At 58.6% G+C, this 15,449-nt stretch overlaps 3 protein-coding genes across 6 annotated transcripts; all 3 read right to left on the reverse strand.

The window, feature by feature from the left end:
* Positions 1-88: 88 nt before the first annotated feature.
* LOC116462352 (putative caspase-16) lies at positions 89-3,503 on the reverse strand. 3 transcript variants are annotated; one of them, XM_032144782.2, is made up of 5 exons: positions 3,120-3,503; positions 2,679-2,795; positions 2,219-2,293; positions 1,594-1,697; positions 89-938 (listed from the first exon to the last, which is right to left on the reverse strand). In XM_032144782.2, exons 1-5 carry the CDS (start codon positions 3,259-3,261, stop codon positions 933-935), a joined length of 444 nt encoding a protein of 147 aa, XP_032000673.1. In that variant the 5' UTR covers positions 3,262-3,503; the 3' UTR covers positions 89-932. The 3 variants fall into 3 exon arrangements, with proteins under 3 accessions (XP_032000673.1, XP_032000671.1, XP_032000670.1); XM_032144780.2 differs by having other exon boundaries at positions 89-1,697; XM_032144779.2 differs by lacking the exon at positions 89-938 and having other exon boundaries at positions 1,627-1,891.
* Positions 3,500-7,787, reverse strand: LOC116462391 (uncharacterized). Its single transcript, XM_032144870.2, has 5 exons — positions 6,282-7,787; positions 5,958-6,153; positions 5,774-5,862; positions 4,829-4,939; positions 3,500-4,690 (listed from the first exon to the last, which is right to left on the reverse strand). Exons 1-5 carry the CDS (start codon positions 6,579-6,581, stop codon positions 4,487-4,489), a joined length of 900 nt encoding a protein of 299 aa, XP_032000761.1. The 5' UTR covers positions 6,582-7,787; the 3' UTR covers positions 3,500-4,486.
* Position 7,788: 1 nt separating this feature from the next.
* ZNF213 (zinc finger protein 213) lies at positions 7,789-15,449 on the reverse strand. Of its 2 annotated transcripts, XM_058433995.1 has the most exons (6): positions 13,125-15,449; positions 12,265-12,388; positions 11,989-12,062; positions 11,694-11,817; positions 9,435-10,089; positions 7,789-8,289 (listed from the first exon to the last, which is right to left on the reverse strand). In XM_058433995.1, the coding sequence occupies exons 1-6, from the start codon at positions 13,713-13,715 to the stop codon at positions 8,247-8,249; spliced, it is 1,611 nt and encodes a 536-aa protein (XP_058289978.1). In that variant the 5' UTR covers positions 13,716-15,449; the 3' UTR covers positions 7,789-8,246. The 2 variants fall into 2 exon arrangements, with proteins under 2 accessions (XP_058289978.1, XP_032000667.1); XM_032144776.2 differs by lacking the exon at positions 7,789-8,289 and having other exon boundaries at positions 8,511-10,089.

Raw genomic sequence — 15,449 nt, forward strand, 5'->3', positions numbered from 1 at the left:
CTATAGCCTATGCTGTGGCTTTAACGCGCATGCTTAGAGTGAGGGGAGGCCCGTCCTTCCGAGGCTCCTGGTGGGCGGGACTCCGAGCTGGGCCACCGCGCCCGGCCGCTGAGGCTGCTGGGTGGAAACTGCCGCCGCGGGCCCGGGACTGTGAGTTCGAGCCCTGGCGAGCCCGCCCTACCCAACCTTCCCCGCAGCAGGCCCCTCCGAGACGCCGTTTGGGAGCGCTTTCCCCATGTGCTTCCCGCCGCTTTGGGTCAGGGGCTGCAAGCTGCTTGCCCAGCCCCTGTGCTTGCTCCATCACCGGTGAACCTGCCAAGGTGTGTTTCAGAGGCTTTTGGCCCCAGACTTTATTCTGGCCGCCTGGAAAGCGGGGGCCGTGTCTCCTGAGTTTCTATGGCCCAGCGCGGGGTGGAGGTGGGGCGCGCGTGCACAGGGACATGGCTGGGAGAGGGTTATGCGTCCTCTTCCTGGGACCCCTCCCCCCCGGACGCTCCCACAACCGAACTGCCAACCCAGCCCAGCCCAGTCCAGCCCATGTTGGGTTCCTAAGTCCCGGAACCTAGGCACAGGCCCCAGCTCGGTTCCCATGGACACTACTGCGTCCATATGCAGTGCCAGGCGCTTTACACGCATTATCTCACTTATTTCACACGTCCTTGAGAACAGGCTCTGTTCACGGCACATATTTATTGCACGGCCACCCCCACGCTGCCACGCCTTGCTCTCGGATGAGGAAACCGGGGGGTGGGGGGTGGATGTAGGCAAGAATGGCGCTGGGATCTGGCCACCGTCTCAGCAGCGCCCCCGTGGCCGCCGCACCCTCAGGTCTGGAGGCAGAGCCGGCGCCGGAGCGAGCTGCGGATCTCCAGGCAGGCCTTGCGGAGTTCATCGCAGTCGGGCCCCAGCACGTCCTGCTCACACACCCGCCTCTAGACCTGAGGACCACACCCAGCCTGTGCCCGGGGCTACAGCCCTCCGGGGCTCAGGCTGCCTCAGGGGAGAGCCCCTGGCTTGGTACATTGCAAGGCCTAAAATTTTAAGGGCTGCCTGGACATCTTTGAGGCTTGTAGAACTCCAGAGGCCTAACGGTGAATTCCTCTGCTCTGGCCAGACATGTCCCCACCCATCAGGACAGGCTCCCACTCCCTAGGTCCCCTCTCAGCAGACCAGCTGCACCCAACCTGGTCCTCACCCTAATGGACTTCAGCCCCCTGACAGGCCTTGGAAATATTCAAACCAACCAACCACATCTGCCTGTGGGAACCAGGGGGCATCTCACTCTCTTGTCACTACAAAGCCAGCTTCCCTCTGGCCCTGCAGGTTCACCCTGCTCTGAGCACAAGCCCAGGTGGCCCTGCATGGCATGCAGCATCCTCCTCCCCACCCGACTGCAGTACGTGTGACTAACAACTGCGGTGCATGGCATGTGTGCAGTGTCGGCCATCCTGCATTTGGTTATCTTGTAGTGTTGAGGGCAGAGGATCCCTCCTTCGCCAATGGAGTTCATAGGAGGTGATCAGAATACCAGGGCTGGGGAGAAAGGCAAACCCAGCTCCTTGCCCCTTGTCACCCCAGAACCCCCCAACACACCTCAGTCAGCAGCTCCAGAAGGTCTCTCCCGGGGTTGGCTCTGAGGACCTCCACCAGTGTCTGGATAAAGTCTGAGCCCTTGTCATCGCGATAGGCCACATAGCCTAGGTCAGGGGACCAGGGCCACAGCATCAGACCAAGGCCCCAACCCTCTGCCTTCCAATCCCAGGGGTCCTATTGTTGGTGGAAGGTGGGGTACAAGCAGGCAGGACCCAGGAAGCAGGCAAGAGAACAGGGCAGGGAGCAGGGACTTCTTGCGTCTGGAACAAGTTGTTGCTAGATATTTGCAGAGGTGAGCCTATGGAGAGATTCACTACTGAACAAACATTTACTGCGCACCTACTATGTGCCAGACACTGAGCAGGGCCTTGGGGCAGGCAGATCTGCCCAGGCCTCGTGGAACTCACAGCCTACAGGAAACCTGCACACACAGTGGTTGGCACAGCTGCGCCTCACAGCACTCACCGTCACTGCTGTTACTACACATCATAAACCATGTAGGGAACATGGCTGGACCACAGCTGGGCTGGCATCTCTGTGCCCCAACCCTAAGCCCTACTCCAGATCTCAGGCCAGGAAGCTGGGCCCTGTGTAACCACAGGCTCCCGATGACCCATCTTCTTACCTTCTGCGGCTGAGTAGACCGTCAGGATGCCTGCTTGGTCAGAGCTCCCTGGAGGGGCGCCCCTGCAGGAGCTGCCTGCAAGAGGAATCAATTCTAGTGATCAACATCGTGGAACTCCATGAGCCCCAGGAGCTCCCCATCTGTGGCTTAAGGGCAGCCCAGGGAGGTGGAAAGAGTGCAGGGCAGGAAAGACAGACGGAAGTTCAAAGCTCGGCCCAGCCACTTACCAGCTGTGACCTCAGAAAAGCTATTTGACCTTGCCGACTCCAGGGTTCTTGCCAGGCTCCAAGCTCCCAAAGGCCCTTGCGATTTAGGAAGATTTTTTTCTTCCCATTGTCTTGGCAAACAGAGGATGCAGGTGGCAGCCATACCCCAGCTTAGGGCCCTGGAGATGCTCTCTGGACGGTCCCCACCACCAGCCCTGCCCAAGCCCAGGCCCTGGAAGGAAGGCAGAACCCACCCTGGGCCTCAGCGTAGATCTGCAGGACATCTGCATGGGAGGGGACAGATGGAGATGTCCGCAGCCAGCTCCAGTACCAGGGGAGAGCTGTGGGCCCCACACCAGCATCCCTGTTTCCTGAAGAGGGTGGGGAGAGGCAGATAGTCTCACTCCGGGGATACCTGGGGGTGCTCAGGGGTCTAGTGTGAGCGTGGGGTCAAGGTGAGAACCCAGCTCCAGAGCTCCAGGGCAAGCTTGCCAGACGAGACATTCAGAGCGCTGAATGACAGGTGTTGAGAGTTAAGGGTTCAATGTCGTGGACTTGACCTCTAGGAGAGGACAGGAGAGGGGGCAGGGAAGGGCGGATACCCAGGCTCCCTGGAGAAGGTAGACAGTGAGTCCCAGGGGCTGAAGCTGGCTGAGGAAAGTGAGGGCAGGGCAGGAGGAGGCCAGGCCGCTCACCCCCACGGCAGGCCTGCAGCAGGAAGATCTTGGGGCGGCCCCGCAGCACCTGGCAGCGGCTCAGCTCCTGCATCAGTGCCTCGGGCTGCACCTCTTGCCCATCAGCCCCCAGCAGCTGACCCCGTGATCCCCCATGGGCCATCAGGGCCACAAGGGCACAGCTCACAGGGCCCCTGCCGGTGTCCAGTTGCTCCCGGAACTGGGCCAGCTCCTCCTGGAAAGCCTAGGGTGGGAACAATGTTGAGGCCTGGGCCAAAGCCACCACCTCCCCAGCCCCTGGCTGCCCTCTGTGAGGCTGAGAATGTTTCCCAGACCCTGCCCACCTGGCCTCCCACTGCCTGCCACTCACAGGTCCAGGGAGGAAGCCCTCTTTTTTTTTTTTTTTTTTTTGAGAAGGAGTCTTGCTCTGTCACCCAGGCCGGAGTGCAGTGGCGCGATCTCGGCTCACTGCTATCTCCGCCTCCTGGGTTCAAGCGATTCTCCTGCCTTAGCCTCCTGAGTAGCTGGGACTACAGGCATATGCCACCACACTTGGCTAATTTTTTGTATTTTTAGTAGAGATGAGGTTTCGCCGTGTTAGCCAGAATGGTCTCGATCTCCTGACGTCGTGATCCGCTTGCCTCGGCCTCCCAAAGTGCCGGGATTACAGGCGTGAGCCACTGCGCCTGGCCTGTTTTTGTTTTTTGAGACGGAGTCTTGCTCTGTCGCCCAGGCTGGAGGGCAGTGGCACAATCTCAGCTCACTGCAACCTCTGCCTCCTGGGTTCAAGCCATTCTCCTGCCTCAGCCTCCCAAGTAGCTGGGATTACAGGCATGCACCACCACGCCCTACTAATTTTGTCTTTATAGTAGAGACGAGGTTTCACCATGGTAGTCAGGCTGGTCTCAAACTCCTAATCTCAAGTGATCCACCCGCCTCGGCCTCCCAAAGTGTTGGGATTACAGGCGTGAGCCGCTGCGCCCGGCCAGAAGCCCTTTTCTAACTCCCTCCTGCAAGGCCTTGGCATGGCCTCTTTAGAGGTAACATACAGACCCAGCTTCCTGGAGCCAGTTCTCCTCCTGCCCTCGTGGGGAAGCTGCACCAAGAAGTTGAGAGGTGTGAGGAGAGCGGAGTGGGCTGCTGGGAGCCAAGAGAGAAACCAAGACTTGGAGCTAAAGCTTTGAGCTGGAGGGGGCGGGGGGGCCAGAGAACCAGCCAATGAGGGAGGCCTCGGGGACCCTGGAGACCAGGCTTCCAGAGGCTGGGAAGTGATGGGCCAGATGCAGGCAAAGGGAGCACAGAGGCTAGACTTGTGGCGCACTTCCTGCCAGTGATGGAGAGAGGCCCAGGAGAGAGGCCCCAGGTTCCTAGGGAGGGGTGGTCTTCCTTCAGAGCACCAGCGGAAGTTCTCGGCATCCCCTCACCTGGGCTGTAGGGTCCGTTCTCACGGTGGTCTCAAAGCCCAGGGCCCGGCACAGGCCCCCCAGCGCCTCCACGTCATGCTGGGCCCCAGGCCGGCCTTGGATCACAGCCAGGAGGAGGGCAGCCCTGGCCTTGGACAGGTCATACTGTGTGCTGGGACCGGGGGCCGGCTGCAGAGAGGGTTAGGATGCATCTAAAGTGGCCTGAGAGGACTCCAGCTCCTGGCCTCCCCGGCCTGGGTCCCCCTAAGCTTCTGTCCCACTGGAAACTGTGGCCATGTGATTGGACCCCTGCCCTGTCCCCCTCACCTCAGGCCTCCAGGGCTCCACGTCTCCCAGGCACAGTGCCCCCCGCAAGGAGCTCCGAAGGACGGGGCAGCAGGTGCCCCCTGTGGACTCTTCAGCCACCCTGCGGAAGAGCTGGGGATGGGGCCGAGAAAAGACTCAGCCAGGCTTGTGGCTTCTATAGTCTCTTCAGGGTCACCTGCCAGAATGCAGAGAGGAGGAGGCCAGCAAAGGACAGACAGGCAGGATGGCCTCAAGCAAGGCCCAGGCTCCAGTTCTGGCTCAAGGCTATGGACTTCCCTGGGCATGGATGGCCTCGAGTGGACAGTGTTCACACCATTAACCCCTGCCCCGGGATCAGTGCACACAGAGGTGGGGATGTTCCCTAGAGCAGGGCAGGGCCTGTCGGGAAGGCTCACGGGGTGGGCACTACCCTGCTGGGCGATCTGTGGAGGAGAGCTGGGGCCCCCTCATCTCCAGGGCTGCCCAGCGGCCACCCAACTGCACAGTGAGACCTTCAGCCCTGGAGACCATACTTGAATCATTCCCAGTCCCAGCCTCCAGGGTCCTGCGATCTAACAGGGTAGATGGCCACTGCTTGGTGTAGAAAGGGGCAGCCTGAAGTGCAAGCATGGATGCAAGGAAGGGCATCACTGGCAGCCTGCAGAGGACTGTGCAGGGCTCCCGGGACAATAGGAGGGCATAGCAGGCAGAGGGAACCGCTTGGGCCAAGGCATGCAGTTGGGAGGAGTCTGGAGGTTGGGGGATCCTGAGTGGGTTGTCAGGGGTCCCGAGCTGGGGGTGAGGGGCTGATGCCACTTCTGTAGACAATAAAGGTTTGTAGAATGAATCGGAGGGAAGATACAAGTGAATGAATCTAACTGTAACTGGCTCAGGGGGGCACAGCAGAACCAGCGGAGACAGCAGGACCAGCCCCACTTCCCTGGGCCTCCCCTCCAGCGTCCCCACCTCCGTCAGCAGCTGCACCAGGGACCAGCGAGGAGAGTGGCCACAGAGCTCTCTCAGGCCAGCAAGGAATGCTCCAGGCTCCAGGGAGGCTGGGTGGAGAAGCAGCATGTTGGCCTGGAGTGAGGCCCGAGGCTCTGCCCCTGGGTCCCTGCCCAGCCCCTGGATCCCGACCCAGCTCACTCACACCCAGGGCCACTTGAGAGCAGCAGGAAGACTTTGGGGCAGCCCCGCAGGGCCCGGCAGCCGCTCAGCTCCCGGACCAGCTGCTGTGGCTGCCTCAGCTGCTCTCTGGGGGCCACCAAGGCCACTAAGGCACACCCCACAGGGCGCCCGTGGGCATCCAGCTGCTTCTGGAACCAAGCCAGCTCCTTGAGGAAGCCCTAGGGGCAAGAGTGAGACCAACCTGAGTCCGGGGAGGTTTTGGGTGGGGAGGAGATTCTGGGTCAGGGGAGAGTGGGGAAGGGGTCGGTGCTGGGCCTGAGGGTGGACGTAAGAGGCAGAGGCTCACCTGGACCGGGACCTCCCTCCTCTCGCAGCTCTCAAAGCCCAGGGCCTGGAACACGTCCTCCAGGGCAGTGACTGCAGCGGCCACCACCCCAGGGCTGCTGAGCATCAGGGCTGCCCTTGGACCCTGGACGTCATACTTCCCCTGGGGAGGCAAGGCCAGAGCTGGGCTGGGCTGGGGCTCAGCTGGGAGGCAGGAGCAGCTGGGCCAGGCGGTGCCTCCTGCTACCTTTCTCCCCAGGCTGTCTCGAGTGTCTGCCATCTGCATGGCCAGCCGCAGGGTCCCAGCCACCAGGAAGGCCATAGGGCCAGACGGGGCTTCCTCCAAGCACCAAGCACGGAGCTCGCCTCCTGGCCCTGGGCTCTCAGTGCCCTGGGTCCTAACCCTTTCCCTCTCCCCTAACGACTGCTATCAGCTCTGCTTATGAGCTGAGCTGGACTCTGCCCCCTCCCTGGAACCCTGGGTCCTGGCCCCGCTCTCCCAGCCCGGGCTCCATTCTCTGGCTGCTGCCGGTGACTTCTTTGCTGGCACTGACGTGCCCCTACCTGAGCCAGCAACCTGTGCTCAATCCTATTCTTAGCTCCTGGCCTACGTGCTTATCTGATCTCGTTACACCCCAGTGTCTCCATTTGGAGCCAGCCACCACCACCAAGAAGTCCTTGTACTGTCCCGGCCACCCGCCACACGCATGCACACAGCACCAGGCCCCCCGAGGTAAAAATCGCCAACTGGAATCAGCCTTGTCCACAGCGAGACCTCGCTTGCTTCTTACAGGAAGTGGAGACCATGGCAGCGACTGCAGGATGATGTGTGCATGGGAGGTTGGCTAAGAAAGGCCTAGGGGCAGAGAGGGCTGGCACATGCACACCTGTTACCAAGGGACCAGAGCGTCTTGTCCACTGGCCCCCGCCTCCCCTCAGCCAGGGGCCCTGAGGCCACCAGCAGGTGAAAGAGAAGGAACCAGCATGGGTGGAAGGAGGGGTCGTGCCTGGGTGATCACTAGTTCTGACCATGCACCCACTAGCTCTTGGTGGGTCCTGGCCTGGGGCTCCTGGTAGGGAGAAGTTGGATGTCAGGGGCTGGTGGGAAGGGCAGGCCCGCTGTCAGCCCCTCCTCTAAGGGACTCAGCCTGGGGCAGCCTTGAGTTCCAGATCCCCAACACGCAGCAAGAGGGTCCCACCACTGACCAAGCAGCGTCTATGCGCCCTTCTTCCTTTCACAGTTGTGGGAGAGGAATGGCCTGGTGAAGACCCTGAGTCCTCAGCTCCCCGTTCTGCTGGAGCACACATGGTGCTCCCAGAGCAGGGCAGGCACTAGCTGACACAGCGGGACAACAGTCCCAGGGAACACGGCTGCCCATTGGGGCCCAGCCGACCTGGACACCAAGGACGCGGCTCCCCCTGGTGACAGCGCAGCAGCATCTGCCACCGGGACACACGGCCAGGGCAAGGGGTTTATATTCCAGGTATCCCCATCCTCCAGCCACCGAAAGAACAGAACAGCCTGGAGGTAAGTTTTCACGTTTATTAATACTCTTCTGTTGCCCTTTGGAGGTCCGTGGGGGAGTCCTTGCAGGGCCTCTGGTCTGCCCCCGTTCATGGAAGGCAGTGCTCAGGAGGCAGCAGCAAAGTGCCAATGAAGCGGGGCGTTAGTGCCGATGGAGCGGGGTACGTTAGTGCTGATGGAGTGGGGCGCCGAGTGGGGCGTTAACGCCAATGGAGCAGGGCGTTAGCGCCGATGGAGCGGGGCGTTAGTGCCGATGGAGCGGGGCGCCGGTGCCGGTAAAGTGGGGTGTTAGTGCCGATGGAGGGGGCGTTAGTGCCGATGGAATGGGGCGCCAGTGCCGATGGAGCTTGATGTAGTGATGATGGAGCGGGGTGGTAGTGCCGATGGAGCTGGACGGTAGTGACAATGGAGTGGGGCACCAGTGCCGATGGAGCGGGGCGTTAGGGCCGATGGAGTGAGGCGTTAGTGCTGATGGAGCGGGGCGCCAGTGCGGATGGAGCAGGACCTTAGTGCCGAAGGAGCGAGGCGTTAGTGCTGATAGAGTGGGGCGCCAATGCCAAAGGAGCGGGTCCTTAGTGCCGCTGGAGTGGGGGTGTTAGTGCCAATGGAGTGGGGGCGTTAGTGCAGATGGAGCGGGGCCGATGGAGTGGGGGCGTTAGTGCCGATGGAGCAGGGCGCCAGTGCCGATGGAGCAGGGTGCCGGGGCCGATGGAGTGGGGCGCCGAGTGGGGCGTTAGTGCCGATGGAGCAGGGTGCCGGGGCCGATGGAGTGGGGCGTTAGTGCCGATGGAGCAGGGTGCCGGGGCCGATGGAGTGGGGCGTTAGTGCCGATGGAGTGAGGTGCTAGTGCTGATGGAGTGCTAGTGCTGAGTCTGGTGCAGCCGCACCTCTGGAGGAGCAGATGGCAGCCAGGCGCCCTGTTCTTGGTCTCCAGGGTTGGCCTCCTGTCGCTGGAGCCACCATTATCCTCACCAGACTGGTGAGCAGGTGGCTCTCAGAGCCTCATGCTAGGGCAAGTAGGCCGAGGGCAAAGGCAGGCCGAGTCCGTGTGGCCAGGACAAGGCAGAGTGGTCATGGCCTGGAAATGGGAGTGGGTGGGGGCCAGGAAGCCCCTGCCGCTGTGACTAAGACCCGTGGTCCCACAGGTGTGGGCTGACCGTCTCTGCCAAAGTCCAGCAGCCCCCTGGGGGGCCAAGGCCAGTCCTCCACGCCTACTGAAAGGCACAGGTTGGCAGGGCAGAGGCCTGACCCATGGACCCACCCCACAGGGTGGGGGCCAAAGAGCCACACAGTCAAATGAGGCTCGGAGACTTCTGGGAAGGGACCTAGACCTGAGTCCTCGCCACCCTGCTGCCCCTGCCAGGAATGTGTTGGGGCTCCAGGAAACTAGAGGAGAAGAGAAACGCTAGGTGCGGAAGGGGGAAAGAGGACAAGATCAGGGGGCGGGAAGGGGAGGCTTCCGTTCCCTTTGAGTGCTGGGCAGGTCCTCAGAGCCGAGCAGGGCAGGCGAGCTCCGAGTGTGAGGTACCCTGGGGTCCCTCGGACAGCCCAGGAGGTGGCCACAGATGGAAGGAGAGTCCCAGTGGTGAACGAAGCAGGATGTGCCGTGGCTGGGCTTCCCCTGGGTTTCTGGCCAAGCCGGCTGCTCACCCCACGGGCTGGGCCATCTTGGCGTGCAGGCTCTGATGCGCGATGAGGTGCGCGCGCTGCTTGAAGCTCTTGTCGCACTCTCCGCAGCCGAAGGGCCGCTCACCGGTGTGCACACGCCGATGGTCCAGCAGGTAGGAGCGCAGCGAGAAGCTCTTGCCGCAGTCGCTGCAGCCGAAAGGCTTCTCACCCGTGTGGATGCGCTGGTGGTCGGCCAGGTAGGCGCTGCGGCTGAAGCTCTTGCCACACTCGGAACAGGAGAAGGGCTTCTCGCCCGTGTGCACGCCTTGGTGGCGCACCAGGTCCGAGGAGCTGCGGAAGCTCTTGTCGCACTCAGGGCACTTGTGTGGCTTCTCGCCTGTGTGCGTGCGCTGGTGCCGCGCCAGGTCCGAGCCCCAGCGGAAGCGCTTTCCACACTGCCCGCAGCTGTGCGGCTTCTCGGCTGCCAGGTCCCGGAACTGGCGCCGGCGAGTGGGTGGCCGCCCCCGTCGCGCGCCCACCACTGGGCCCAGGGCCGCCCTCGGCCGGTTCTCGCTCTCCCAGCCCTCAGCCTCCTCGGGGCTCCAGGACACAGTCACGTCGCTGCCTGTCTGGCCCGGCACCACCGGCACCACCTCCTGCAGCCTGGACTTCTCACTTTGGCCTTTGAGCCCCAAACCTGCAAGGGGAAGGAGGCAACCTCTTCAGTCCCACTCAGTTCTGGGGCCAGAGCTGAGGTGAGGAAGAAACAGGGCTGGGGAAAGCTCCCTGGCCTTCAGGTTCAGAAAGCCCTGGGTTCACACAGCCCAATCTTTAGGTTCCTCATCTATAAAACAGGGATGATTGGCCGGGTGCAGTGGCTCAAGTCTACAATCCCAACATTTTGGGAGGCTGAAGCGGGCAGATCACCTGAGGTTAAGAGTTCGAGAGCAGCCTAGCCAAAATGGCGAAACCCCGCCTCTACTAAAAAATGCAAAAATTAGCAGGGAATGGTGGCGCACATCTGTAATCCCAGCTACTCAGGAGGCTGAGGCAGAAGAATCACTTGAACCCAGGAAGCGGAGGTTGCAGTGAGCCGGGATCATGCCATTGCACTCCAAGAGCGAGACTTTGTCTCAAAAACAAACAAAAACCCAAATAAATCAGGGATGATGAAAAAATTCGGCAGAGCAGCAGTCTGAATAAGCCTCTGATCCCGCCTGCATGGGCCAGCCCCCTAAGCCATTTGTGCCCTGCAGGCCTCACTGGGATCCAATGTCCCACTCTGAACCCCAGATATCAAGCTCCACAGCAGAATAGATTTACAGTAATTTCGAAAATTTTCAAGGGCCGGGCGCGGTGGCTCATGCCTGTAATCCCAGCACTTTGGGAGGCCAAGGCAGGCGGATCACGAAATCAGGAGTTCGAGACCAGTCTCACCAACATGGTGAAAACTCGTCTCTATTAAAAATACCAAAAAAATTAGCCGGGCATGGTGGTTCATGCCTGTAATCCCAGCTACTCAGGCTGAGGCAGGAGAATTGCTTGAACCCGGGAGGTGGAAGTTTCAGTGATCTGAGATCACACCACTGCATTCCGGCCTGGCGACAGAGCAAGACTCCATCTCAAAAAAAAAAAAAGAAAGAAAAATTTTCCCAACTGTCACAGTCGGAAACTGAGGAGCCAAACTGGTCTAGCTAGTGTGGCTCCCTTCAGCACGCAGGCTCTAGTTCTCCAAACTCAACACATGACAGATCTGGACAGAGGTCGCAGCCCATCCCGCTGGGAGTGTGGACTGAACAAGATAAGATGATCCCTGATGGTGCTGAGAAGGAGCCTGGCATGGAGAGGGACCTGGTAAGTGCAGTTCTGATGAGCAGGGGCCCAGGCTGGTGAGCAGCTGGGGTTCCCCGTCAGCACCGCTGCTCCTAGCAGCCCAAGGTGGCCTCACAACTATGCCTGATCCAAGTCCCAGCTGTGTCCCTTCAGCATCCACTGACCTGAGTCTCAGGTCCCTTATGTGTAAAATGGGGACAATACTTCCATGCACTAGGTTGTGAGACTCAAAGGAGAAGTTGCCCTTATGAGCGCTCATGCAGGGCTGGGCAGCGCCGGCGCCGTCCCATGCTGCGTGTGGAAATGCACAAAAACTGATCGTCAGCCAAGAAAGGAGTTACTCAGGCTCCTGGCAAGACCTAGGGAGAGCCTGCTTTGGAACCAGCTAAGGATGGGGTGGGAAACAAGACTGAAGTTCCAGCAGAATGGGGGGCGGCCAGCCTGGACCCAAAGGCCCTGGGTGCTTACCCAGGGTGGTGTTCCGGGAGTTCTCCCGCTTTATGTCCCAGAAGAGATCCCGCTGAGCAGGGTCCAGAGTGCCCCATTCTTCCCGGGAGAAATAGAATGGAATGTCTCCCAATGCCACAGGTCCCTGGAATGGGGTGAGAAGACCCAGCTCAGGGCTCCCTTGCTTAGGCCTCCCAGCAGCACTGGCGGGGACAGGATGGGACAGATGAAAGAGGCCTGATGGGACAACAAGTGCCATTTTACAAATTCAACAGAGCCAAGTGCTTTAAAGAAGACAAAGGGACTGGTGACTCACATGGAACCCAGAGACAAAGCAGGTGTCCGTCGTCTCTCTGGTACACCCCTCTTTAAGAAGAGCAGGAGGCTGGGCTGAAGGAGAAGAATGGAGCCTTAGAAAGGCCAGCCCAGGCTTGACACCGACGCCTATGGCCTCCGCAGCCTGTGCACATGCACGCACGCCCTGGACTTCACAGAGGGAGCTGTCCTACCTGTGACCCTTACGCAACGCCGGTGACAGAGCTAGGTCCCTGCCCAGCCACTCTACTGCCCACAAGGACGGAGGCTTACTCACCGCTATGGCTGTGCTGCTCCTGGGGAACAGATGGCCGCCTCCATGCCCCCACCATCGGGGGAGGCCCCTTGGCCTGAGATCCCTGGCCTGCAGCCTCGGGTTCCGCCTCCTCCGAGGGCACATCCTGTGCAGGAACCACAATATGCTCATCAGCCCGAGACCAGACCGGGGGAGACAGAGTTTATTCCCTGGGAAGGAGACATAGGACATGACCCTCAGGATGCTGGGGTGTGGGAAGGAGACCAATATGGTGCCCCAGGAAAGTCCAGAGGAGAATGTGATACCAGGTAATGCTGTGTGCCCGAGGACGCTCCCCGATCATTCACGAGGCAAGAACCAGCCCTGAAAGGCCAGAATCACAGCCACTTAGCAAGGGGGTAGCTGGGGACCCTCCTGCCAAAGGCAGAACCCCATCCCCCAGCCGCTCATTAGAACCTCCCCAGATGCATCCAATGTGAAGGACCCAATATCCCACAAGGTAGCAGGGGCTCTGCACAGCTCCACCTTCTCGCCCCACTCTGGAGCTGGCTCTATGCACACCCTTGTGTCCCCAGGGCCAGGCCTAGAGCAAAATGCAAATAAACATCAGCAGACCCTGCATGGAGCTAAAACCTCCCGTCCGGAACATTCGCACTTCAGCCCTATTGCTGCCTTCCAAAGCCACAAAAAATAAATCACATTTACTTTGGATTGCATCTTTCAGAAAGGCACCCATGGCACACTGTGCTTGTGTGCCTGCTCCTGGGGACTCTGTGTCTCCCCTACCCTGTGAGCCTCTGGGAGACTTATCTCTGCAGGGTACCCACTTCTCTGGAGCTCAGGTACCATCCAGGTGCCCCGGATGTGGAAGGGCCCCTCACCTGTGCCCAGGCTTTCACTGGTTGCTTCTGTAGGTCCTCCACCAAGGCGACAGCCTCCTCGCCGCTTCCCGGGTGCTGCTCACGCACCCAGCCCTGGATCTCCCCTGGCAGCACTGTCAGGAACTGCTCCAGCACCAGCAGCTCCAGGATCTGCTCCTTGGTACGCAGCTCGGGCCGCAGCCAGCGGCAGCAGAGCTCCCAGAGCTGGCTGAAGGCTTCATGAGGCCCATGCACATCCCCATAGCAGAACTGCCGGAAGCGCTGGCGGCAGGCTTCGGAATCCCTGCTGTCCTCATGCTGGGCAGATTCCTGTTCCCAGGAGGAATCTTCCACTTTCACAATCAGAAGCCCTTCTCCCTCCCCAGGGGCCTGGTCCTGGGGCTCCAAGGGGGCTGCCATTCCCCTGGCCTGAGGCTCAGGGTTGGTCGGCCTCAACCTGGGCCCCAGAACCTGTACTTTCAGTCTCCCAGAGGGATCCCCTGTGGTAGCTGGGCCAGCATCTGGATGTGTATTCCTGGGGAAAGAGCAAAATGGCAGGACTGAGGAGGAAGGATGTGGAATACATGAGGAAACCCCAGGCTGAAGAGCCATCCAGTCCCCATCCTTTCATGGCCCTGAAGCCTTTTCTAGGCTTTTAGTGTAATTTACTGTAATGCCTTGCTCACGTGACTCTCTCTCCTATTAACACAGGCCCACAAGCTCTCATCCCAAAGCCAGAAATCCAAAACCCAGGTATTTCATAACTCTTTGATGGCAAAACCCAATGTCATTCATTTGGCAGCACCACCTGACCTGATATAAGCACATTATAATCTCAATTTATTCCACTAAATGTAAATGTTCAAAATTATGGTGGAAATATTAATAACATATCTTCAGTTTATAAAAATTCATTGAGCTATACCCACTGATGTGTTTTTCTGTATGTACATTATACATCAATTAAATATCTTTTTTTTTTTTTTTTTTGAGATAAGAGTCTCACTCTGTCGCCCAGGCTGGAGTGCAGTGGCGCAATCTTGGTTCACTGCAACCTCCGCCTGCCAGGTTCAAGCGATTCTCCTGCTTCAGCCTCCCAAGTAGCTGGGACTACAGGCACCAGCTACCACGTCCAGCTAATTTTTTGTATTTTTAGTAGAGACGAGGTTTCACTATGTTGGCCAGGATGGTCTCAAACTCCTGACCTTGTGATCCACCCGCCTTGGCCTCCTAAAGTGCTGGGATTACAGCCGTGAGCCACTGCTCCTGGCCTAATTAAAAAATTTTAACTGATATGTTTCATTATTTAATGTTGCCCCAGATCCCTTTGGAGATGTGCTTGATATATCGTATGTGCACTACATTATCTTTCTCAAATTTGAAAACCTCTGAATTCCAAAACACATCTGGCCCTGAGGTGTCACAGAAGGGCTCACAGACACCATCCAAAGCCATTTATCCACAGGTACATATAAATGTGTGACACATTTATACCTTACATGGTTACTCTTTACTGAAAAGTGTATTATACAGTTTTCAGTAATCGATTTTTTGTTTCAACAATAAAAATACAAACTGGCCGGGCTTGGTGGCTTATGCCTGTAATCCCAGCATTTTGGGAGACAGACACAGGACGATTGCTTGAGGCCAGGGGTTCAAGACCCCTTTGGGAAGACAATGTGAGACGCGATCTGTACCGAAAAACAAAAAAAGCCAGGTGGGACTCCTGTAGTCCCAGCTACTGGGGAGGCTGACGAGGGAAGATTGCTTGAGTCCAGGAGTTTGAGGTTGCAATAAGCTATGATTGCACCACTGTACTCCAGCCTGGGCAACAGAGTGAGACCATCTCAAAAAAAAAAAAAAAAGTAAAAAGAAAAAGAAAAAAATACAAACCATCGTAATAAAAAAGGGAAGATTCAAACAATATAGAAATCCGTAAAACTCTCCCTTCCTCAATGCCATTGTACCCCCCGACTTAACAGTCTGACAAATGACGTCCCAGACCTTTTCCTGTGCTTTTACTAAGGGGGGAGAAAAGAAAAGGTGCTTGATGTGTTTTTACATAAATGAGAACTTACTGCACAGATATTAGCGACACTATGAGCTTCCGCGGTATGGATATGCTCTAGTTTCTTAATCAATACTCGAGTGATGCATTCGGGTTGTTTCCAATTCTTTAGTCCACCCTAAGCACTTTATTTATTCTGCTCCTTACAAGACCCCTGAAGGGTGCGTGCACCATTCTCATCCTCTGGTGACTTCGAAGAAGACTTTCCTCGAAGAGGGCCAGGACTCACCAGGGTCGCTCAGCAGGACACGGCAGGCGGGAAGGCGAGCCAGCCGGAG

Source organism: Hylobates moloch, unplaced genomic scaffold (assembly GCF_009828535.3).
Source record: "Hylobates moloch isolate HMO894 unplaced genomic scaffold, HMol_V3 SCAFFOLD_23, whole genome shotgun sequence".
Lineage (NCBI taxonomy): Eukaryota > Metazoa > Chordata > Mammalia > Primates > Hylobatidae > Hylobates > Hylobates moloch.